The 26,404-nt window shown below is 47.9% G+C and overlaps 1 protein-coding gene across 1 annotated transcript in view; it reads right to left on the bottom strand.

Annotated features, from left to right (window-relative positions):
• Window positions 1-790: 790 nt before the first annotated feature.
• The window catches only part of Eipr1 (EARP complex and GARP complex interacting protein 1), a 104,395-nt gene continuing 78,781 nt past the window's right edge, over window positions 791-26,404 (bottom strand). Inside the window, exons 5-9 of the mRNA XM_038320680.1 lie at window positions 18,821-18,920; window positions 8,216-8,352; window positions 5,109-5,276; window positions 3,341-3,505; window positions 791-1,301 (exon numbers count right to left, since the gene is read on the bottom strand). Of these exons, the coding sequence (XP_038176608.1) occupies window positions 1,127-1,301; window positions 3,341-3,505; window positions 5,109-5,276; window positions 8,216-8,352; window positions 18,821-18,920 (745 nt within the window). The 3' untranslated portion in view covers window positions 791-1,126. The remainder of the gene's footprint in view (window positions 1,302-3,340; window positions 3,506-5,108; window positions 5,277-8,215; window positions 8,353-18,820; window positions 18,921-26,404) is intronic.

Below are 26,404 nucleotides of genomic sequence, written 5' to 3'. Positions count from 1 at the left end.
GGAGAGGAGCCCAGCCCATTGGAGGTGGTGCCATCTCTAGACTGGTGGTCCTGGGTTCTATAAGAAAGCAGGCTGAGCAAGCCATGAGCAGTGAACCAGTAAGCAGCACCCCTCCATGGCCTCTGCTTCAGCTCCTGCCTCCAGGTTCTGATTTCCTTTAATGATGAACATTAATGATGTAGAAGTATAAGCCAAGTAAACCTTTTCCTCCCCAACTTGCTTTTTGGTCATGGTGTTTCATCGTGGCAATGGTGATCCTAACTAAGATACTATAACAAACCACCAACAACCCAGGCTCTCAAGGCTGGGCACTCATCCTTTACACCTGTAGCCAACAGTCCACAAGAGCTCTGCCTAAAGGATGGCAGTGTGAGCAAGACACACCTGTCCACAGGTAAGGGATGGCACACCTGTCCACAGGTGAGGGACAGTGATGTGGGGAGGGCACACCTGTCAACAGGTGAGGGATGGCACTGTGGGGAGGACACACCTGTCCACAGGTGAGGGATGGCACTGTGGGGAGGACACACCTGTCCACGGGTGAGGGACAGCGATGTGGGGAGGACACACCTGTTTATAGGTGAGGGATGGCACTGTGGAGAGGACACACCTGTCCACAGGTGAGGGATGGCACTGTGGGGAGGACACACCTGTCCACAGGTGAGGGATGGTGCTGTGGGGAGGGCACACCTGTCCACTGTACTCATCCTTTCCAAGTTGTTTTAGAGAAAACAAAGAGTCATGTGATATCCTCAGTGAGGCAGAGCCTGAAAGGAGGAAGGAAGCTATATGCATTGCTATGCACTTTATTTAAGTGAGAATAGCAAGGTGGAAACGCACTCACGAAGAGTTAAAGTCCCAACACCCTTAGAACAGAAAACAGGAACCGAGCCGAGATTGGGCTACCGTCAGTTCATACAGCAACATAGGAATGTCCAGCATGGCTCCCTTCTGTGCTGGGCACTGTGCTGACAGCTTCAGACGAGCTTCTGGCAGAAGCTCCCACGTTCCTCAGAGCTCCTACAGAAGCAATGTTGCTTACCCAGGAAGCAGCAGTCCGCAAAGGGAACTGCCTCATGGCTGCAGAACCTGAGACCCTGCCAAATGCCAACCAGCATTGCCAGGACTAGAGCAGGATGTGGTACTTCAGCGCCCTGGGGACTCTGTTGATAACTAGCCTCCCGTCGTAACTCAGGGAAGCAAACAGCCATGGGTCAGCCGAGGCCCAATCCACAGCATACACGCTGTCCTCGTGCTCCTCATAGGTGGCGATGACATTGTCCTGCAGAGGTTCCTTATTCCTACAGCCCAAGAGATAGAAAACCACGTGAGGCACAGAGGATGTGAGAGTTTACAGAGGAAAACGAGGCAAGAACAACATGCAGCTGAAGCCCAGGAGACAGCATCACAGCTATGGGGATAAGACACAACCTGTGGATTATAGACATCCTGAGTGTCTAGCAATACCTTATCCCCCACCCTTGGCACCATAAGTTCCTGGGATGATCACCTATCTGGTGTATTACGAGGGCCCTGTCTAGAGACAAGAATACTATGCCTAATAGAGTATAACAGCAAAGCTGCTAGTGTGTGAGCAAAATGGACACCAAAAGCAGCCAGGCTAGCTCTCTGCTGCACAGAGTAGCCAGAGTCTGGCTACAAAAGGCTCTGTTCAGGATCTCTGATCAAGTGTGTAGCCTTCCTGGCTCTGGTATTGAGTGAGGCAACACCCTCTCCCCATGTCCTTAGACATGAGCCCAAGCAGTCCTGACAGAGAAGCTCAGGGCTGTGAGCATGGAACCCCATGTGCACAGGCCACTTCCCAGAAGGCACAGCTGCTCTAGCACTTTCTCCCCATCTCACAGAATGACTTCCAGGCATTGAATGCAGTCTGGGGGTCTTGAGTGCCTGCACAAAATGCTTCCTTTCCCCAGGAGACCAACGGCGCTCTTAAAGTCCTCCTTAAATATCACCTGGAGTCAAGACACTGTGAGACCCCCACTTCCCAGCAAGTGGACTTGCCAGTGGTCGAAGACTGCTTTGTGACAAACACCAGGCAGAGTCTCCACAGGGAAGCCCATCTTCCTGAATCAGTGGCATCAACATAGCAGGAAGTCATCAGGACAGTCTGCCAGCCACAATCCCTCCCCTGCTTCCTTAATGCTTCCCACACAGGGGGCAGCACACACATTAATCACTCAGCAGACTGAGGGAACAAGTCAGTTTCTTGCCTGGCACAGAGGGGTTGAAAGACAGCCTCCTTGGCAGAAGCCAAGTCTACATGGCACCCGGGAAGAACAGCTGGAGGCTGTGCACCTGTGCTCAGCAGCGCACCCACAGGAAAGCGACAGTGGAGGGACAAACCCTGCGGATGAGCCACTCAGGGATGTGACACAAGTGAACAAAGGAGTGTGTGTGACACAGACCAGTGCCAGGATGCTGTGTGCTCTGGGGTCTCCAGCAGTCCAAATTGTTGGGCCTCACTCCAGAACCTTCTTTCCTCTGCAATCTGGGCACAAATTCCTGGGGCATACCTTAGGGGAAGCCATTAACATACAGGAGCATGGTAAAAACCACTTAGGGAACAAGAGTGTCTCCCTCCGGTGTGGGCTCCACAAAGCGAGCTACAGGCCCTGCTGCCTTCTCTCACAACATAATGAAAGCACCCATGCTGACTCACACTGGGAGTCCAGCCAGGCACGAACTCTGCAATCTCAGACCCCTTTGTGTGTAAGAGACAGGAGCCCTGATAAGAAGAGGGTGCAACCACAGCCATCTTCCAGTCAAAGATGCACTTAGCACGGGAAACAGGTACATGACATTGCTTTTAGAAAACACTGAACCACAATGGTGTGGCTGGGAAGTGCATACCAGAACACTCTGTGCAGTGCTCAGGGCCGAGGAGGACTGACCAACTTACTGACCTGGACAGAGACCCACATTACTCAGCTGAGGGCTACGAGGAAATAGTCAGCACTATGAACTATCCACTGAGCATCCCGAGGATACTGAGTAGTTAGTGATGCAGGGAGTGACAAGACCAGGGAGTATCAGCCACACTGTTACCAGAGTTCAAATCTGGACAGCAGCAATCTTTCAGATGTGACATGTGGCATTCACAAAGACTATGGAAAAGTCAGAGATCCAGGCACTCCAATCATGCAAGAGGACCTCTTATAACTCTCCTTATCCCACAGCTAATGACCTGCTAATCCGTAGTCTGTGACTGCAGAGAGGAAGGGACAGCATCCTTCTCACACACAGAACTCGCCTGACCCCAGATGTCATCGGTGACCACAGAGCACTCCCGCCCAGAGTCACCTGCAGCTGTGTCCCTTACTTCTCAGCATGGTGCTCCTCCGGGTCACTGACGTCATCATCGTCCACCAGGTGGCCGAAGGGCTCTGAGGAGATAGACACCATATTGGACAGGATGACTCTGCTATCGCTGCTGCCAGTGAGGACCAGCTGGTCATGAGAGTGGTTGTAGCGGACGCTCCACACCCTGTAACAGTCACGGGCAGATGAACAATTGTGAGTGAACATACATGAGTGTCCCTGACCTTACTGAACGGGGGGCACTAGTGTGGCATTGCAATCAACACCACATATGCTGTTGCCACGGACGTTGGGGAAGGAGCTAAAGCCTACCATGTGCTGCTCCAGAATATTCTTTTAGGACCCAGCACACAAGACCAGAAGACTAAACGTCATCTGTAGAGGGAAAAGGCTTCAGCATTCTGTCTCCCTTGATGCCATGGAACATCTAACCAAGTCCCGCATGTCTCTGCAGCTGTGTGTTGCCATAGGACCCAAGACAAGGGCCTGTGTCAGGTCTAATACTGGGCCACTTGCTCCTCGCAGTGGCCAGGGTCCCTGCTGAGTTTGGCCCCCTGATCCTGCTAAGGTCACAGATGGCGCTAGTGCTCCCATTTGGAGAGTGCAGCAGGCCTCACACAGGGAGCTGTGCTCAGCACAGTGGGTACAGCAAAGCTTTCTGTTCAGGCTGCAGCAAATTACAGCCATTCATCCAGTTCATCAGAACTGCACAGGAGGACCCTGGGGCCTCACAGACTTACCACTTCTGGTAAGGAATTCACAGATCCAGAGACATAAGCCTAGGAAGGAAAAGCCCTGGAGGGAACTCCTTACCTAGGGAGGAGTCCTCAGGAAAGTAGCTCGCTCTCTCTCAGCCAGACTTTCATATACACACATGCATACACATTTCCTGTACATACCTGCACACACTCACATATCTTCTATACACATACATGTTACACATGAACAGACACTCATATTCTCATATATTTCCTACACATATGTGAACACCCACAGTCACATATTTCCCACACATGCACACACAGACACACATTATACACACATACTATTTCACTCACACATTTCCTATACACACATACACATATTACACATACATACACATTCCCACACTTCCTACACACTCACACAAACACACTCACATACACATGTTCACACACATTACACACACACTCACACATTTCCTATACACATACACAAACACGTGTGTGCAGCACATATAGGCTTTCTTGGAGTAAAACCATGATTTCATGGCACATATACCGGTCTGCATTTCATTCTCTTTTTCTCCCAGCATATGGTACACATCCAGACAATATTTGGAGAGGATGAATGGTCTTGGGCGCCCTTCCATATCCACACATACAGATATGCCTCATTCCCTCTGGCAGCTGCATAATCTCCTCTGCACGGATGTCACCAAATTTACCTAACCAATCCTCTACTGATGGACATTTGGGTCGCTTCCAGGTTCCATGCGTAGCAAACAATGCTGTGTGAACATCTGCGCACATTTACTTTTCCACACTTGAACCGGCGTGGTGTAAAGGGGAACCGAATCTGGTGTTTTTCTTCCCTTCCTACACTTACAAATCACAAACATTCACATTTGGAATTAGGGTTTCTTTAGGAAGAATAAAGCTGGGCTGATTGAATGATTCACAGTAGCACAAACTAAGCTGGTTTGTGCTTTTCCAAATGGTAAAGTAATTAGCAAAATAAATTACATAATCCCCTCTTCCCTAAAGCAGCATGCAAATGAGTTTCTGTACCAGTGGGAGTGCTCCTCCAGGGTCTTCACGGGCTCAGTGACATTCCGTGTGTCCCAGAACTTCACCTTGCAGTCATCTCCGCAGCTGGCGAGGTAATACTGCTTGTTGGGGTTGAAGTCGAGGTCACGCACCAGCTGCCCGTGAGCGTTCTCTATGCAGTATATCTGGCTGGAGGGAGATCGGCACATGGAAAGAGGGAGTGGGCTGTGGAACCACCTCACTTCTCCAGGACTCCGACTGAGCCCCAGATGAAGAGCTAGTTCATGCTCCTGCTGGTAGCCAAGCAGAGGGCAACTCAGCCTGGGTGCCTAGGCTCGGCCACTTCCTCCCCCTGCAGAAATGATTCACAGCAGAGACAGCGCTGCCATCCCAGGAGTGTATGTGTAGTTCCCTGAACCAAATGGACAAGTGAAACAAAGTGTGTCTTGGTGGGCCAGTAAGATGGCACAGTGGGTACAGATGCCTGCCACCAAGCTTGGTCACCCGAGTTTGCTCCCAGGGACCCAATTCCTTCAAGTTGTCCTCTGATTTCCACGTGTGCACCACGACAAAGCCACCCCCACCCACCCCCTTGCACACTCTAAACAAATGAATGCAATCTTTTTTTTTTTAATTTTTTAAATGTACTTGGAATCTTGGGAGTGGGAGTGGCCAGAGGGGCAATGACAGCCATGAAGAAGTGGGACCAGACATGTGAGGGCCCTGGCATCTTCCAAGCACAAAATGAGAAAGAGAAGACCGGACAGCCGTGAGTGGTGTGTGGCTACTGTTTGGAGCTATATAGAGAACGAGAAAGAAAAACAGAGAAAGTTTAAAAACCTCCAAGAAAAATGTAGACAGGGTTTGCTAAGCTGGGCTTACTCCGTGTCTGTCTGCACCCCCACTCACTCTCAAGGAAGGAGATGTGGAAGGGGTGTTTGAAATCATCCCTATGGTGGTTTAGAGTGCACATGCTCAATGCACACACACCTGAACATATGTGCACACTGTCCACACACATGTGCACTCTTCAAGCACATGCATGTATGTACACTTGTATATACTCATGTTCATTCTCTCTCTCTTCTCCCTTTTTTCCTTTCCCCATCCCCTGACCTCTGTTTCCCTGGCTGTCCCTCACAGGGTCAGAAATATAAATATTCTAGTCATCTGATGCCATGTACCCAAAACAAGGTCAGGTCACAAGGTCAGGTCACCCAGTGAAGGTGGATAGTGGTGCCAGTTAGTGCTGGACCCAGTACAACCCTGCGGTGTCCTTCCTATCCACACTTTACTGACCCCTCTTCCTCAGGGGGGAGCTCAAGCCTCCAGTGCTATCACCGGCTTCCTTATTTGCTATGGCTTCAGTGGGGGTTGGGGAAAAACCTAGAAGAGATAATAACCTTTCATATAGCAGAACCCTATCACAGTCTTCTGCCCTGCAACAATTATCAGCTCAGCTCCTTCCCTTCCCTCAGGCTGGATCCCCCAGTTTGATGGCATTTTAATTGATTAACTTATGCATGTATGAGATGTGAGCACATGTGTATTCATGTACATGAGTGCAGGTGCACATGTGTAGAGGTCAGGACAAACTTCAGGTATCTGTCCTGTCTTTCCAAGGCCTTTTTGCTGTTGTGTAAACAGGCATCCGCCCTTGGGTTTCTGGAAGCTCCCTAGCCTCTGGCTCCGGATACTCCCTGTCAGCGGGATGTGCTGGGATTACAGACGCTTGTGTTTGCTGCATCTGGTTTTTATGTGGGTCCTGGGCATGTGAACTTAGGTTTTCAGGCTCACAGGAAAAGTGCTTTTACCCATGGAAGTGTCTCCCCAACCTGGCATTTTACATCTTTAGCTGGCTCGTATATACTATATGTTTCCAATATTCTGGCACACCTACCCCTGAAAATCAGATGCCCCAAGCCTTAAGAACTCTGATGAAACGAGCTGTGGAATCAAAACTTCTGAAGGTCGCAGACGGTCACAGGTGCGCTGTGCCTGACTGAGGCTCACTTCAGTTTCCGGCAGCACAACTTTAACACGCGCCAGAAAAACAGTCCAGGCCGTATGGCTAGACAAAAGTAAGGTTGTTGCCAAAGGAGTCACCCGTCAATGAGAGGAAAAAGGCTTGCTGTTATGGGGACACTTCCTTTGGAAGCTGGTGCCTTGTCACAGAGACAACCTCGGCACAACAAGGTCACTGTGGGGAGCTCCCAGACAGTGTCGTATACATCTTGTATTTTGGTGTGTGAGCCAGTCTTTGAGCTTCTTGCCTTCACATCCTTCAAAGAGCAGCAAGGAGAGAAGCCCAGAGGACAAAGAGAAGGGGCCTGCGTGGGATATCCATCACAGTTTGAGTCTGCGGCCTCCAGCTTGATCAGAAAGCCAAATCACTCCTTTGTGCAGATATGCACAGGGGAGGAGTGCCTACCGGTTATTTATCAGCCCTGGATTTTCACAGGGGCCTCGGAACTAAAATTAAAGGTGTTCCCCCACCATGGAAGAAGCCCACGTTATTACATGACATCCGTCTCTTCAGCTCAGTGATAAATGATGGTGTGCTAAGGGGATAAACTGCATCTTAAAGAAGCCTGTGCAGGCTCCTGTTGCCATGGCAACAGACATCCCACCATCACTCCTCTGCCTATCAAAATCACAACTGGAACAGAAAAATCGCTCTTGTTTGTTCCATTAGAACTGCTGGTTGTTGCGTATAATTACTTAAATGACAAAATATGATTGCCCAATAGGTATGGCTCTTGAAAGCACAGAAATGGCCAGACAACTCCACAAGGGAGGCTTAGGCTGGGGACTGAAAGTGCCAGCTGCAGCGCTGATCACAGAGATGGAGCATCTGTGTCGCCATGGGGCTTGTGAGGCACCACAAAGCCCCGGCCTTGGATTCCTTCTGTGCTGCCTCTGACACAGGAAACACTAAGGGACATCACAGAGCCAGCTCCCTGCAATGGATCTGCCAGTTTAATTTGGGGTGAAGATAATTCCCACAGAAATAAGACGGAGACAGCAAGTCACATGTCCCTAGCACCTCTGGCTTTCAATCAACTCCTTCAAAGGAGGAAGGGAAGTGAGAAGGAAGCAGGGATCCAAAGTATGGGCACATCACTGACCTCATGCTCCGTGTGTCCCATCCTCGCAGGGTGGTGTCACTTGCCGTAGCCACCTGGGTACAGTTGTGGTGTGGGCTCCACCGCCCTGCAGTGAACCTTAGCTGCCCCCTTCCTTCCAGAGCTGCTGAGCTGGCCAGCTGGGCATGATGGATATTGTTCAAAGAAGAGGAGAAAAATTTGAACTGTTCATAAGATTCTCAGGATTTTATGGAAATAATTAGAACAATTAGGAGGTTTAGTCTTTGTTTTCTTCCCTTACAAGACAAGACCATTTGAACCTTACTGGAAAAATAAAATAAAACAGCACAGCAAAAAATAGAAGGCACATTAATAGCCCTATTATGGAAGGCTCGCTTCAAGTGTGATTAGAGACAATCAGCTCAAACTTGAAGAGAACAATATGGAATAACTCAAACAGCTGGCTTTTCCAGAGACAGAAAAACGAAGCTCCACAATGACACATACTCTTTAATCAAATGCTATTCCCAATACACAGCCTCTTCCCCCTTTATCATGAGGATCACAGGATCCTCATAGGGGTTCACTCAATCTCCACAGGCTGATGAGGCCCACAAAGCTGTCTCTTGGGGTGCTGAGAGACAGCAGGCCTTGGCTCCAAGCCTGGGGAGATAAGCCCACTGCACGTTCCCCCTGCCTGGGATCTTCTGGCAAAGGCCCACAGCTCTTTCCATTTTCCGTTGGAGCTCTATTCATCTGGTTGACTTGGGTACCATCTCTCATACTTCTCCAACATGCTCAAGCCCACTGTGATGAATTCATTTAAAACTTCAAACTGTGCTCTCAGTGTCCCCTGAGAAGCTGTGTGGCCAGTCACCCAGGGAGCTGGGAACAGTCAGGAGAGAAGAACTTCTGGAATGCTAATGAGGCGCAGTGTCCTGTGGTAGGACCTGGTCTTAATGTGCCTTCCAACCAAGAGAGGAACATGGGTCTGACCATGGGTCTGAACCATAGCACTAGGAAGCAAAGTCACAAGGACATGGGATGGAAGTGTCATCAGGGCTTCTGGAAGGGACTGAGAAGTCACCCTTACCCAAGGCTCAGGCCTTCCTCTCACCAGTAGAGGCCATCAGAGTAGAGGCAAGGAGTTGAGAAGATAAACCTTAGGAATGACCCGCTCAGGGCAACACCGTGGACATGCTGCAAGGACAGCCACCACACTTGTTTTCCTGAGAAAAGAACTCCACCGGGTATGACAAGCACAGTCATGTTTTTCAGTGTTAAAGAGAAATACTCAGGATTTCCTGGTTCGAAAAAGATGATTAAAGGCGTCTAACAAATGTTTTCAGGTGAAATGTCACTGACACAAACAAAGGAAACATGCTCAGTCCTCCTCGAGCCTCTCATGGGGACATTTCAGAAAAGCCTTGGTGACAGAGTTGCAAAGACAAAGAGCTACACTTTTACCACCATGGCCACTGAGCCAGAAGGAAACCAGGAGTAAACAGCCCTGCAGAAAGAACCGAGCACCCCTACCCCATCGAGGAGGAGGAGGAGGAGGAGGAGGAGGAGGAGGAGGAGGAAGAGGAAGAAGGAGGAGGAAGAAGAAGGAAGAGGAGGAGGAGGAGGAGGCAGGGCTGTGGTGCTTACACTGTTAGGTGGCACAAAGTGACCCATGCCAACAGGAGCAGCTTATGTGACAGCTCTGGCCACCCTACTCTAAGCCCCTTCCCAGCCTTGGGCCAGAGACAGCTTGAAGTCAGTGACTAGTTTAGGTTTAAGACAGGATTGTGTCTGACACCTGGACAGAGAAAACGGCTTTCTCTGTGTTGGTATTGTAGGAATCTGGATGTGATGGCTGGAACTGCTGCAGCTGCCTTGCCAGCATCATGACAAATACGTAATACGTTGATACAGCAGAGCAGGTGGCTATGGAACAGAGGACCTCCATGCTGCTGGAAAACTGCTCCTTCTTCTTTACCCTTGCATCAGACTGTCTAACTCCCTTTTCTCTCAAGCCACATCTTGCACTTGCAGTGAATGCAGCCTGCCATCTTGCAACGCCATCTGAATTTTCTTGAATTTTGTCATGACTCCATACACAATGCATGGATCATTTCAAGAGCTCAGCATAGCCCCGGGGATGAGGTCAGAGCAAAGGCAATGGAGGCATGAGCAATGGAATTCATGCAGGAGCCTGGGCTTAAAGAGAGCAGACTAATCTGTAGGGGGAACTCTCAAGGCTGTGTATGGCCACTGCTTGCTACTTGTAACCAGGTTTACAGTGAGGATCAGAAGCTGAAACACAGCAGAAAGGCCTGAAAAACATGTGCTTTGGCTAGAAAACAAGCATACTAGAAACTGTGGACAGGCTGACCCAGCCACCAAAGAGACTCAAGCTACTTGAAAAGCCTTGCTTTTCAATGGGACAAAAGAAGCCACCTTGAGGGCATCTCAGGAACTGGCCAGATCCCACCAGTCCACAGGGATGAAAGAACAAGAGACTGAAAGACTTTCCCTTGAGACAAAGTACCCCAGGGTGTCCTTCTTACAGAGGCTGCCCACCCAGGCATTCAGAGGCTGCTACCAGTCCAAGAAGACCTGGCTGCCATCAAGCTGGCAGCAGAGCTTGGCATCATCCACATGATGCTAATTTTACAGGGATGTAGAATACAAGAGCTGCAGAATCATGGAAGCTTCCACCCAGACTTGAAGGAAAGACGTGGCAGTGCACGGCAGGGCCAGGATCCCTGCATGCAGCCCTGGGAGGGCAGTGTCCCCGAGGGCAAGGTCCCTGTGAGAGTGGTATGAACTGCAAGAGTAAAACCAAAGTAGCAGTCGAGATCCCAGCATGCTGGGGTGAGAAGAACACGAAACATCTCCAAGGGAAAGCAGCAGGCATCGAACAGAGCCAGCCCAGGAGAGAAACTCTGCGGCCTGGCACAGGGCTGCCCAGGAGAGAAACTCTGCGGCCTGGCACAGGGCTGCCCAGGAGAGAAACCTGTGGCCTGGTACACTGCTGAGGGAGAGAAAACTTGTGGCCTGGCACAAGGCTCCCCAAGGAGAGAAACCCCGTGGCCTGACACAGGGCTGCCCAGGAGAGAAACCTGTGGCCTGGCACACACTGCCAAGGGAGAGAAACCCCGTGGCCCGGCACAGGGCTGCCCGAGTCCTCTAGTCCTCACATTACACTGCTGTGTGCTACTTGCCAAACACGAAACTACAGGTTTTAATATTTGCCCTACAGAGTTCCAGTTTTGCTCTGATACCATCTTTCTTTGCTGTCTTACTGTTCCTCCCTTTTGGAATGGGGATGTTTACTTGGTGCTATTGTAAATTGAAGTAAATAATTTGTTTTTTGAGTTTTATAGGGCACATAGCTAAAAGTGGTCTTGAATCAACATGGGCTTCTGAACAATGTTTGAAATGTTAAGATTGGACACTCTTAGAGATTGGCTAATGCCATTTTGCATTTCAAGATGGCCATGACCTTTGAGGGGGAACAGAAGAATGTTATGGTTTAAATATGAAATGGTATCTCAGTTTCATGTTTTGAATGCTTGGTTCCCAATTAGTGGTACTATTTTTTGAGAGGGTCTGGGAATATTAGGAGGTAGAGGCTAGCTAGTAAGTCACTGGGATGTGTCTCTTTTGTTTTTTAATGTGCACTGGTGTTTTGCCTGCAGGTATGTCTGTGTGAGTACCAGATCTCCCTGGAACTGGAGTTACAGACAGTTGTGAGCTGTCATGTGGGTGCTAGGAATTGAACACGAGTCCTCTGGAAGAGCAGCCAGTGCTCTTAACCGCTAAGCCATCTCTCCAGTCCCTGGAATGTGCCTGTTAAGATTATACCTTGACCAAATTCTGTCTTTGTTTTGCTGTGCTTCTTAGTCACCAAGATGTGAATGTTCTGCTCTGCCACCACCATGGTGGGCTGAAACTGAGCAAAATAAGTGTCTTCTTTCTGCCCCATCAGTAACAGGGACTGTGGCACAGCAATGAGAAAGCTAATGCAACCAAGGGCCTGGACACAAGGTAGAGACAGGGTCCTGCCATGTTTGTATGGGAACCATGGCTGGATTGTGACACTGCACATCGGTGGACACAGAGGACAGTGTGTCACATATACACTACCATAAGGGGCACATCTCCCTGGGATGATGTACTCCGAATTATATTAAAGTGGCCGGTTTGAGGGTCTGGAGAGGCCTCCTAGGAAAGGGAGTCTTCCTACATAGAAAATACACACAGGGGTAGTACGAACACCAGGTGGTAGAATTCTATATCATGGCCATGTACTTGGTTTATACCAAAAATGTCTCTGTAGGCCTTTGCTTACTCTTCCTCCTGTTATATAGAACATCTTAGTCCTAGAAGGCTCTATGTGCAAACTCACAAATTTTTACCAGGATGAACCAGAATGCAAAAATTGTTTCTGTGATACCAATTAGACTCCAGTGACTTCTGAAGAGACCATCCTAGTTATAGTCAATGCTATGGCCAGGAACAGGACTTTTTGTGAGGAACAACTTAAAGAAAAGTAAGTCCAGCAGCAACAAAGTTATACTGTGTCCACAGTGGGCTTCATTTCTTTTTGGTTTCTGAGATGGGCACTCTCCAGGTAACCAAGGACACTGAACTTGAGCTCTTCCTACCCAGATCTCTCAAGAGCTGGGCTTACAAGTTGTGTACAGACACACCTTCATCTTTCTTGCTTGAATGTCGATTATTACTTGCTGACTCTGCGAACATCATTTAATCATGAAGGAAACACAACCTGCTTTTTGACACCTTAGTTTCTTTCTTTTCTTGTCTCTGCCCTAGGATCTTCAGTGGTCACTATTAATAATCCAGTCTGGACATCAAGTACTATTTAGCATCCCATATATATACCATCTATCCATGAACCCATGAACCCATGTACTCATGCATCTACCAGTGTGCCTCTCCATGCATGCACCTAGCTAGCCTCCTACTCAGTGGCCTACCATCCATAGCACTCGCCCACCCGGCTGTCATCAGGTATGTGCCAGATGCCAGCCACGTCACAGTGAGAGATTCTGTCCTAACATAACTCTGCTATTACATGCCTGATCTCTAAATCAGGGATGTGGCTGAAGATACTTGGACAGGCAGGCATCCTGTTATAAAGTGGCAGAAACAGGCCTCCATCGTAAAGCCTGCAGTGCCACCCTGGTGACAGGAACTCCCTTGCCTGTACCCCTTCAGCGCAAGCCTGACCCATGTCAAGGCATCACCTATCTACTGCAGCCCAAGGTTCTGCAGTGGGCCACCTGTCAGAGGATGCTGGATGTGGACTGGTGGCATTCAGAACACAGAGACCTGGGCTTGCACCACCACTCCAGTGTTAGCAGCTCCTTTCTGTAAACACACTTAGTCCTAAAGACGTGGATGGATCTCCTTGTTGGCAGAAAATACTCCTACAGGTGGGGATACCAGCACTCAGCTGCTCAGCGTGTGACTCCAGTGCTGGGGATCGATGAGTTATCTGTATAATGTTTACAACATCTAAAAATGCAGATAGTTAGTCGACCACATTAAGATATATAATTAGTAAATTACTAAACTCTATGCCTTAAAGAGAATAGCTTTTAAAAGAAGATAGCTTCACATATAAAGCTCAGGCTTAGCCCTGAATTCACTCTGTACCCTAAGCTGACCATGGACACTTGGTGCTCTTGCCTCAGCCTCAGGCACTGAAGTTACAGGTGTGCACTACACCCAGGTACTGAAGCTACAGGTGTGCACTACACCCAGGTACTGAAGCTACAGGTGTGCACTACACCCAGGTACTGAAGCTACAGGTGTGCACTACACCCAGGTACTGAAGCTACAGGTGCGCACTACACCCAGGTACTGAAGCTACAGGTGCGCACTACACCCAGGTACTGAAACTACAGGTGCGCACTACACCCAGGTACTGAAGCTACAGGTGTGCACTACACCCAGGTACTGAAGCTACAGGTGTGCACTACACCCAGGTACTGAAGCTACAGGTGTGCACTACATCCAGGTACTGAAGCTACAGGTGTGCACTACACCCAGCACTGAAGTTACAGGTGTGCACTACACCTAGCACAGTTGTCCTAAATGTAAGTTCACCGATCTCTACCTCAAGTCCAGACCCAAAAGGTGACATTTACTCTCATGATCCAGCCAAGACACCAGAAATGAGTGTCACAAGAAAACCAATTTTCATTTATTTCTCACATTTCCACTAGCAGCTTACAAGTTTCATTAATAGCCTTGTTTACAGCATGCTTTTCTAAATATTCTTTCCCCGCCAATCAAGTGCACTCTCCCTGGGCACAAGGCTACGGACAACTGCAGACACTCAACCTGAAGGCGTGAGCCAGACTCTGAGATGCCGCCATCCTAAGAATGGAACCAGGGGCTGGGCAGGCGGGGGCCTTGGGAATCCTTTGCTGGAATAAGTCCTGCAGCTGTCACTTGTATCAAGTCCCCTTTAGAAGGTTCTTTGTTCTCTTTAAGCCTCTTGCTTTCATCTGCCAAGTCGGAGGGTCAAAGAACACATCTGCATTTACATGTCCTCAAATACTGGTCAGAAGGAGCTGCCCCTCTAAAGCTGCCTGTACCTGTCTGACATCAAATGGCCTAGGCCTGGGACATGCTGGCTCTTAAGAGTCTAAGCTTACTTAGCTCCAGGCCACAAGAAATTCATGGAGAGTAAGGTCTGTTGTCTGCACTGTGGAGCCAACCACCACTCTTCATTCTGCCTGCTTGCTAACCTCCTCCCATGCCCCCTTGATGTGGGAGGGTCTTCTGTTTTAATAAAGAAACTACCTTGGCCAATCCTTAGGTGGGTGGGGTAGACAGAACAGGAAGAAGGAAGTGAGGTAGATGGCTCAGTCAATTGCCACGCCTCTCCTAAGTGAGACAGACCGCCATGCCTCTCCACAGAGAGAGAGAGAGAGATGCGATGAAGCCAGCTGCCAGGTCAGACATGCTGAATATTTCCCGGTAAGACACTGCTCGTGGTGTTACATAGATTATTAGATATGGGTTAATCAAGATGTGAGTAAGAGGCTGGAAATAATGGGCCAGGCAGTGTTTAAAAGAATACAATTTGTGTGATGTTATTTTGGGGTATAAGCTAGCCGGTGGCCGAGAGCAGGGCGGTGGGAAGCTGCCCCACTGCCCCATCACTACACCCCCTGGCACTGGCTGAGTAAAGACACATACATAACATTCATCCACATGGGTGTGTACTTTCTCAGATTAGAATAACAGAATTTTCCTATCATCTAGGTCTCCAAACACAGGGAAGGAAGGGAAGACACCAAAGAAGGGATCTACTGAATAGAAGGAGCAGTAGACACATCCTCCTCTGCTCTCTCTGCTCTGTAAAGCAAAGCTCTGGCTGCTGCAGGTCACATAGGACAGCTCCAAGAGGGGGAAGTGGAAGGTTAACCAGAGGGGGCCTTGGGTTATTTTCAGGCTTTCCTTTGGCGTCCCTCGTCCCAGATGTGAAGCCAGAGAAGCCACAGCTGCAAATACCAGTAGAACAAACCCAGAAGCACTTAAGGAAACCTATATGTACCCTACAAAATGCACATCAAAGCAAGTCAGGAAACTACCCTTCATACTCACCTGGCTGGTGGAAGACCCCCATCCATCTAGGTGGAGTCCAATATGTGAGACTCTAGATAATTATTAACTCAAATGGCTCACAAACCTCAGTCTAGGACGTGGAAACCCAGGCACCTAGGAAGATCTGGATGAGAAAGCCTTCAGAATCCATGGGTCCTTGGGATTGTCAGGCTTAAACCAAGGACAGTCCCCAAGAGGAACAGTGTTTGGGTAAGAAGCAGTAATCAGGCTATGAGAAGACAAAGTGGAAGAAGCTGAGCTGAAAACCGCACAATTCTGTGACATTCAGAAAAGACGAAGCTGAGCAAATAGTGACGAGGTAAGAAGATAGGTAGTTACCGGAGGAGCAAGACGAGCATAGAGAAAACGGGTTGAACACTGGGTCTTTAGGGCAGGGGAGGCCCCTGCAGGGCACTACAGCACGGAGCCCCATCACTCTGCATCTTATCTGGACCACAGGATCCAAGGCGAGCCTTGTGTACTGTGGACTTTGGGGATGCAATGCAATGTGCATGGCTAACAACATGAAGCTGTCAAGGATGCTGCTCAGGGGACTGGAGGTATCGCTTAGTTCAGGTTTCTGCTATTCTAGAGAGCATTTCAGGACCTGCTAGGAAGTGCTCTACAATTGTGGTAGAGTTGCATCCTTTTGACTTTTATTTTGAACAGTGTTTTACTAAGTTATCCATTCCGACCTTGAACACACTCTATAGTCAAGAAAGCTTTAAATTACAATCCTCCTGCCTCAGCATCCTGATTAGCTGGAATTATAGGCTTGTGCTGTGTAAAGTCTATTTTTTTTTTCCATGAAAACCTTCGAGGTGGGAAAATATGGGGTGGTAGGGTGGAAGAAAAATAACAAAAACAAAAAAATTGTTTCAAAAATGCCATAATGAAATATATAATTTGTATGCTAATTAAAAATGAGTTGGGTGGGTAGGGAGGTGGAGAAGGATCTGGAAGGAATGGGGAGGGAGTGAATATGATCAAAACATGTAAAATCCTCAATGAATAAATATAACATTAAAAAAGAAAGCAAGAAAAAAACAGCAAAACCTATGGGCTCTGTGCAAGCCCATACAAAAAGATGAAAAATAGGTAATGTGGCAGGAGAAATACTTCCAAACCACACCTAGTTCTGGGGAAAGAGACCTAAAAGTCATAGGAAACATTCCTGTAGAACTTTAGGCAACACTGTGTCTCTTCACAGGAGGGACTGTGTGTGAGAGCTATGTGTGGACACTAGGCAAGAGCATCACCAGGGTCTGTGCTTTGCCCCCTTGGCGGAAGCACTGATGTCCACAGAGGGCAGGCAGCAGGGTGTGGAGATGAGCGAGTGGATGGAAACAGGGAGGCCACCCAAGCCTTGGTTGCTGTCCACATACCCCGTAGACCCGCCCACTCCAGGCCTCCCCAGGGCTCAGCTAATGATTATAAATGGCAAAGGATCTCCAATTTAATTGCAGAAGGTAATGATGCAGGGAGCATAAGATTAGATTCACCACAGAAGGCAATATCCTCAAACAATGGAAAAGGAGAAGCCTGTATGAGGAGGCTGCAATCGATGGGAAGGTTTCTGTATTAAATACCACGGCACTGGGTCACAAAGAGATATTGACAGAACTGCTGACAGCAGATAAAAAAAGGGGGAGAGAAAACTAAATTGGTCTCTGCAGAAAATAAGTTACAGATTAATCACCCCACCATGAAAAGCTTTAGCGAGGACTTGGGGTGTGAAGATGTGTTCACCATCTGACCACAGCACAGGACGGCCAAGGGCAAGCAGGACCTCCTGAGCTAAGACATACCCCCTGGGCCTCTGCTGGGCACAGTCCCAGCTCAGGGACACCAAGAGTGCCAGGGAGGCTGTACTAGCTCTTCCCCAGGGGCATCGCAAGCCTGCCTGATGTGCGGGGGAGGAGTATTTCCCTTTTCTTTCTGAAAGCTTTGACAGCTAAGACACAGCTGAAGGAGGAGCTGGAGGGCTGGCCAACTATAGCCCAGCCCTACCCCAGATCTGCTACGGTGGAGGTCATGAACGTGTGCCCAGCCTGGACCTGTCAACAGGCGAGCCAAGGCACTACATCCCCTGACCCAACTTTTACTTTAAAAAGTTCTGTGGCTCTGGGATTATCGTATAGAATATGGTGATTTTTAAAAATTGTCTTTTAAAATGACTTTTTCCCTTAAATATCATCAGTGCTCTAGGAAACAGGCCAACCCAAACTTTACTTGGTAGTATGGCCAGAGTTTTTAAGCTTTAAAAAGTCAGTTAATATTTTAAGAAGCCTAGCATCTATACCTCATATTAATAACCACACATCATCACTCATGTTTTCTCTTTAACCTAGGGGCATTATTAATATTGTAAAGCACCATGAGGGAAGGAGCTCAGCAAGCATTATGGGAACAAATAAACATAAGACCTCGGCTACTGTGAAGGTGACGATGTGGCCCTGGGGACATGGCACTATACGGTTTCTTCTTCCTACAACTGATACTCTGACAACGAGTGCAGTGAAATTATGAACGCCTGTAAACACATTTTACAAAAGAAAGATTTAAGGAATAAAACATGAAAAATACACACAATACTTAGCTTACAAAAAGCAAAATACTCAAAATGAGTATCCGAAAACAAACTGAGTCCCAAGAAAGTACTTGAATTCGTTTTTAAAATTCATGTAAATGCAGGGGAAGCTAGCCAGCAATGTGGAATCAAGCCTGCATAAGTGTCCCTCCTCAAGTGTGGCTTTAAAAAGGCCTTGGGAAAAGAGCACACTTGGACCTGAAGCCATCCTCAGTGAGGCTCAGTCCCACTTCACAGTGCTTTCCACTTGAACCCATAAGGCCTAGCACTCAGTTCTCTGCTCTACACCTCCGTCCCTGCATCATTCCTATGCGATAATTAATTTCAAAATTCCAGATGTATGGACAAGGAAGTGTATTCTGAATTCAACCCAAAAGGTCCAATTCCAAAGACCACCCAGTGAGACCTTTGTCCTTCTTACTCACCACAGCCTGGCTTGAGCTAGCCTGGAGGTCCCACAGCAGGATGTGGCTGTCAGCCAGAGAAATGACCTTCTTCCCATCCCCCATCGGCTCCCACACGACGCTAAAGAAAGACAAATGCCAAATATTAATGTGACCAATAGGGACCCCTGAGCCTGTAGCCACAGCTTTTACAAAGATCTTTCATACTTCAGCAAGCTCGTTCCTGGCCCAAAGCCTCTAGTGTTTCTTAACACTGGCATCTAATGACACATGTCAGAGCCACTACCTTTCTCTCAGTGTCCCCAGAGTCAAATGTCAAAGCTGTAACCACCAGCATGATGGACACATTGGGTGGGAGAAGATAATGAAGGTAGGCTCTCTGAATGGGACCTGAGTGTCTGGAGAGGCGAGAGCAGAGTTTGAAGCCCTGTCTCTCTGCCATGTGAGGATAGCAAGAAGGCAGCCGTATAAGCCTGGAGAACAAATCTCATCAAGAATTAAACCAGCCAGTACCGGAGTGTCAGTCTTCCAGGCCACAAGTCACAAGAGCACCCCAGGCTGACTCGGGTGCTCATATGACACAGCTCACCACTTGCTAAGGAGCACACAGCTGGCACACAGGAGTAGGCAACTGCAGAAGGCACCGGGAGAAAGGACTTCACACGTGATGTCTTTGGTGGGGCAAAGGCAATACCTTGCAGAGGTGAGAAGGGCAGAGCTGAGAGCTGCACCCATACTCCAGGCTCTCGACAGGCCACCTTGTCTGAGCCAATCACAGCCGTTTCCCACTGTTGCAGCCCAACTATTCTAACCATGGATCTGAAGGGTTAACAAAAAGCAAATGTCTTAGAGAGCTGGGATGGATATTATCAAGGTACATGGTGAACGAGGGCTCCCTTTTCCCAACATCCTTTCCAGTATTTGTTGTAGGCTGTTTCGTTGATATCTGCCATTCTGTCTGTAGTAAGAATCTCAAAGTTGTTTTGATTTGCAGTTCCCTAACTGTTGGGGACAATGAACTTAATTTTTTTTAGATGTTTCTTAGACATTTTTAATTCTTTTGAGAACCTTCTGTTCATATCTGTAGCATATTTTTATTGCAGCAAAAAAAGGAAAGAAAGAGAAACAGAGAGAGAGAAAGAGAGAGAGAGAGAGAGAGAGAGAGAGAGAGAGAGAAAGAGAGAGAAAGAAAGAAAGAAAGACTTGAATGTGAAACCTGAAACACTCAAAAGGCTAGAAGAAAACATAGGCTACAGACACAGGTACAGGAAAGAACTTTTTGAACAGAATTCCATTTGCCTGGGAATTGAGGCCAATAACTAAGAAGTAGGACTTCATAAAACCCCAAAGCTTCTACACAACAATCAGTGGAGAAGATGTTGAAGAGGGAGCCCATAGGATGGGAGAAACTCTTAGCCAGTAGCATATCTGACAGAGGATTAATATCCATAACATATGAAGGACTCAAAAGACAAAGTGTCAAAAAAAGAAAAAGAAAACAAAACAAGATAAAAAAAGAAATGAATCATTAAGGGGGACTGGGATCTAAACAGAAAGTTCTCAAAGCAAGGGGGTAAATGCTAAGAAATATCCAAATAAGAAAGAAAAGCTCATCACTAGCAACTGCATATTAAAGGGCCTTCGGGACTCCATATGACCCCATCAGAATAGAAAGAGCAACAACAAATGCTGGAGAGGATGTGGAGAAAGGGGAACCTTATCCACTGTAAGTGAGATTACAGGCTGGTCCAGCCACTCTGGAAATCAGTGTGGAGAGACCTCAAAAGGCTAAAAATAATCTGCCACGTGACCCGGCTGTACCAATCCCCAGCACATGGCCAAAGGACTCAGCAATCTACAGTAATTCCTCAGCCATGCCCTTCGCCGCTCTATTCACGACAGCCACGAAGTGGAAACAACTGGGATGTCTTTCACCTGACAAACAGATAATGAAAATGTGATACTATACAGACTAAAGAAAAATGGAACCATAACTTTGCAAGTAAATGAATGGAACAAGAAAAGATCATATTGGGTGAGAAAGTCCAGGCAACAAAGCGAACTCTAGTTCTGTGCCCTTCTCCAGGAACAGCTTTGGTAAGGCCTATCTGACACTAAAGCCAATGCCTCACAGAAGTCAAGATTGTGGTTTCTGAAGACCCAACTCTAATACGGGATTCCCCTCTGTATGCTGTGAATATGTTTTATTACCATTGGTTAATAAAGAAGCTACTTTGGCCTATGGCAGGGCAGAATAGAGCTAGGCAGAAAGACTAAATTGAATGTAGGGACAAAAAAGGCTGAGTCAGAGAGAGACACCATGTAGCTGCCTAAGGAGAAAGACTCCTGGTAGCCTTGTGGTGATACATAGATTAATAGAAATGGGTTAATTTAAGATGTAAGAGTTAGTTAATAAGAAGCCTGAGCTAATTGGCCAAATCGTGTAGCAATTAAAATAGTTTCTGTGTGATTACTTGGGTCTAGGCAGCCAGGAAACTAATGGGCTGACAAGGCCTACACAACTCTTCCCCACTAGGCTGTGGTTATCAATCCTATGGCAGTGTTAAAGATACTCCATGTTCTTTTTTTTTTTTTTAAATTTTTCAAGACAGGGTTTCTCTGTGTAGCTTTGGAGTCTGTTGTCCTGGAACTCACTCTATACACCAGGCTGGCCTCAAACTCACAGGGATTCACCTGCCTCTGCCTATCGAGTGCTGGGATTAAAGGCACCACTGCCCGGCCAATACCTCATGTTCTGTTTGCCAACATTGTCTTACTTGGTTCTCAGCTGATCCTGGCCATTTCATGCCCCCTCCCATTTTGTTTGCTTGGTTTTTTTATTTGTTTGGGGAGGGGCTGGGATATTTGTTGTTGTTGTTGTTTTGGTTTGGTTTGGTTTTTTTGAGACAGGGTTTTTCTGTGTAATAGCCCTGATTGTCCTGTATTGCCCTCTGTAGACCAGGCTGGCCTCAAACTCACAGAGATCCATCTGCTTCTGCCTCTGCCTCTGCCTCTGCCTCTGCCTCTGCCTCTGCCTCTGCCTCTGCCTCTGCCTCTGCCTCTGCCTCTGCCTCTGCCTCTGGGTGTGAGGATTAAAGGTGGGCACCACCACTGTCCAACTTGCTGCTGTACTTCTTTTTTTACCTTTTAAATTTTAATATGTCTATGTGGAAATATGTGCACATGAATGCAGGTGCCCACATAGGTCAGAGGTGTGAGATCTGCCTGGAGCTGGGATGACAGGCAGCTGTAAGCCACCTGAGGTGGGTGCTGGGAATTGAACTCAGTTCCTCAGGAAGAGCAAGCAGTATGTGCCCTTAACCACTGAGCCATCCCTCCAGACCCCTGCTTATTACTTCTTAATAAACTTACATCAGCTTAGCAAGTTTCCAAGGGAAAACAACCAATAGTCCACCCAGACACAACACCTATGAACTAAAGCAACAACCATCATGGCACAGTAGCTCTCAGGGGTAGTAGAGGCATGCATGCTTTGAGGATAACCCAACAGCTCTCTGGTTGGACTTAAGGCCACTTAGCAAGAAGAAACTCACGCCTGGTACAGGAAACCCAGGGCTAGTGAAGTCATGATCTCAGAGGAGAACCTATGACAACCATGTCACTAAACCATAAACAACATTCTGAATATTTATCCTCACACCCACAGGTGAAGTATAGGTCCTACCCTTCTCATCAAAAAGGCTCCTTACAATAGATGAAGATCATTACAGAAAAACCACAGTAGATGAAAATACAGAGAATAAGTCACCATGAGGGGCCCAGAGCTAACTGACAGATCTATCACACAATTCCTGAACCTAAGGCTCAGGAAACACCATGGGAAAGGAGCAGAAAGATTCTAAGAGCCAGAGGAACAGAAAGTTTGCCGTCAGATTTCGTCTCCTAGATACACCTGTGAAGCTACACCCACGATGCCTCAGCAGTGTAGGTGAGCCTTGATGTTTATAGGCTGGCTTCTCTTCCACCGGAGTTGTTTCCAATCCACGGACACACAAGCAAGAAGCTTCTTTCCATTGCCATGCCTTTTCTGCCACAACAAACTGCATCCCCTCAGACCGCGAGCCCAAATGCAGCCTTCCTCCCTGCAGTTGCTTCTGTCAGACGTGGTTGCAGCAGTGAGGAGTCGCCTGCCCACAAAGAAACAGCTGACATGCATCTCAGGCCATCCTAACTCCATACTCATAGGACCTGGTGCGCAAGACATCAATCCAGCTAACACAAGCCTGCAGCGGCACCTTTCCCCTGACCAGCACAAGACACACACTCCTCATCCTACCTGCTCATTTGTAGATCTGTCTGTCTCTAAGAAAAAACTCACATTTCCCAGTATTTTGAACAGGGGAATGGATAAAACTATTTTCAAGTTGCTGTAGAAGTAACCTTTATATCTAAAAAGGAGAAATATATTCTAATTTGAAAAGAAGCGTCACGAGCTGAAGGCTCACAGCGGGCAGCATTCATTTGCTTTAGAAAATAGCCTGGTTTTGAGTTTTCACAGCTGAGCACTTACAAAAGCTTCATGTCCCAGACACAAAGTCCCTGTTACTTGTGTTCTGAAGGTTACAACGAATATAAAACCTAAAGACAGTGTCTATATAGCCTAGAAGGAGCAGGCAGGCCAGACACGGTGTTCACCAAACCCAGAGAGGCTCATCCTTGTTCTAGGACCCCAGGAGCTGGACACGTACATGATGGCATCACAGGCTGGCCCTTCATCTCACTAAATGCTCACTAGATAAGCACACAGACAATGCTAGGTGGCATCTAGAAAGTCATGAGACTGCCTGCTTATAGACAGGAAGTTCCCTGAAATAGAGCTCTGTGCCTCTAGTGTTTTTCAGGTGACAGACAGCAAGACAAAATGGAAAGGGTCAAGAGGGGGAAATTCCTTGGCGTTTATCAGAAGCACGCCAGCATCTTACATGCCCTTCTGATATGAGCTGGGAGCATCATCGCTCTTCATAGGCCCATAACTGACCCTGGGAAGGGCAAGTCAGGTACAGGGAACCATAGTCCACATGTGGGAGAGGGTGCCTCCTCTCATTGCCTCTCCTGCAGAGAGCAGTGAGCTGCCCTAACTGGACACACAGGACCAACCCTTGCCTTTCTGAGTAGCAGGTGCACCCCCCCCCACACACACACACATACAGACACTGTTCAAAGCTGAATGTCTGCATTCCTGGTCAAACGCCAGTTCCCACAGCTTGAAAAAGCACTACACAGGTGATATGTCCAGTATACTTATGAGGCACAGAGGAGAAATGAGTAGAGACCCCACATATCAGGTACAGCTCACAGGGGAGAAGCCTATTTGCAGGCTGCTCCCCAAGAGTACAGGCACCTCCTCGGGAAGAGGTCCACTGGGGAAGTAACTCTTGTGACTGCTGGAAGCAGGTTAAGTAAAACCCTGCAGGCCATTGATAGACACAGACTCTTAGGCCCCTCTGTCCTTAGCCTCCAAATGTGTCTGCTCCCATTCCAAATGGTAACCTACAGGGCAGCCTTATGCTAAAGTCAGAGCTCACATATGCAGCTTGCATGCCTTGCCCCAAATGCATTATTAGGCAGTGTTGCTTTTTCACCTGGAATTCCAAGGGCACCAGTCACAGTGCTCTGCTATACCGCACTCTCTGCCACACCGCGCTCTCTGCCACACGGCGCTCTCTGCCACACCGCGCTCTCTGCCACACCGCGCTCTCTGCCACACCGCGCTCTCTGCCACACCGCGCTCTCTGCTATACCGCGCTCTCTGCCACACCGCGCTCTCTGCCATACCGCGCTTCTATCAGCATATTATCTGTGGTGTTGATGTTCTTTGTGGGGACACAAATTTGGAAGCTCTTAAACTCCAAAGGCAAAACTAAAGTTATTGAATTTTATCTTTTCAGGACTTTAGCTTATCATATTTATGGAACTATATTGCCCAGCCAATCTTAGTTCAATGCAGCTCTCAACAGGAAGCCTGCTACAACAACACTGCAGTACCTGCCACATGACAGGCACTGCATATCACCACCGCCTTATGCAATATACTGCCACATACCAGACACTGTATGTCACCGCCTGTCTCATACCAAGCACTGCATGTCATCACCTGCCACATGCTGGGTGCTTCATGTGCTCTCTTTTCTTAATGCCACCACACATGTAATGCAGATACTTACCACACACTTAATGAAAGTACTTAACCACTATATAGTTACTGCAGATATTCAATACCACACACTCACTGCAGACACTCTACAGTACACACTCACTGCAGACACTCTACAGTACACACTCACTGCAGACACTCTACAGTACACACTCACTGCAGACGCTCTCCACTTCACACCATGCAGACACTCACACATCACTGTATGCTTCATGAAGATGCTCATCACTATAAACTTAACATGGATACTCATCACTACAGAATACCCTCTTAGAAGTACTTTTGCTGCACCCCATAAATTTTGTTGTATGTGATTCTGTTGGGCCTGTAACTTCCTAAGCTTAACTTGAGTTTGGTGAGACCTAGTGTAACTTCCTGAGCCTAACTCGAGTTTGGAGACCTGTCTCTGGCTACCCAACTTAGGCCGGCCTCTGACCAGCCACCACTAGCGTGGAAGAATATTATTGGCCCTTGTTCCTTACTCCACCTCAAGCCATCCCAAGCTTCTCCACCCCATCACAACCCTATATAAGTCCCTGCCTGACACCATTAAATGAGTTCCTGCTTTGACAGACTCTAGACTCAGTGGGTGTGTTTCTCCCCAGTGCCCAGGGGAGAGGGCTGAGTCAAAAATGTACCATCCCATTCAGCCCCAGGGAAGATTCCTGTGGTTCCAGCTCTGCCCACCCCCCAGCTCTTTCTGCCAGAGAACCCGGCATGACTCCACCGTCATTTGTCTAGAGACATTTATTTCACTTAAAAGTTCACCTTTTCTGTTATCTTAACCCTGGTGGCTGGAACCCACCTGGAGCATGTGCTCTCTACCTCTTTCTCTCCCTTTTTCTTTCTCTCTCTCTCCCTCTCCCTGTATCTCTCATCTTGCTGCCTTCAGGGCTTAGCACAAAGACTTGCTGTGTGTTTGGGCACTGGCTTCCCTGCTCTTCAAGCTCAGCTGACCATCCCTTCTGTTCCCAGGTGCCCCCTGCCAGCACTGTCCTCTCTCCTTTTCAGTAGTTCAGAAAACATAACCACCCACATCTAACAAATCTTGTTAACAAATAATAACCAGTGCTCAGTGGGTATTAAGGATCTTCCTCTGGGCATTAAGTTCAGGGTGGCACCAGCTTTTGCAACACTTTGTTGAACCTTGGTGTTAATTAATTCTTCACACACAAAGTTAAAGGCCCAAGTCAAAAGATGTGAATTTAGAAAGGCTGGCATCCCTCAGATTCTCCCCACCTAAGATGACACTCTGTTCAGGACACATGCTCTCTAGGCCATCTCTAACATGCAGGGTACAAATAACACAATCACAGAGGTTCCCTGGAGGATTGTCACCAGCCACTGGCATCATTGGGCAACCTCTGTTCCTTCTTAAAATATATCCTGGACAACCTCCTAGGTCCAATACATACACTTCTATCCACAGG

This window comes from Arvicola amphibius, chromosome 2 (assembly GCF_903992535.2).
Source record: "Arvicola amphibius chromosome 2, mArvAmp1.2, whole genome shotgun sequence".
In the NCBI taxonomy this organism is placed as follows: Eukaryota; Metazoa; Chordata; class Mammalia; order Rodentia; family Cricetidae; genus Arvicola; species Arvicola amphibius.
The sequence above is the reverse complement of the archived record's forward strand: the minus strand, read 5'-3'. Positions and strand labels throughout refer to the sequence as shown.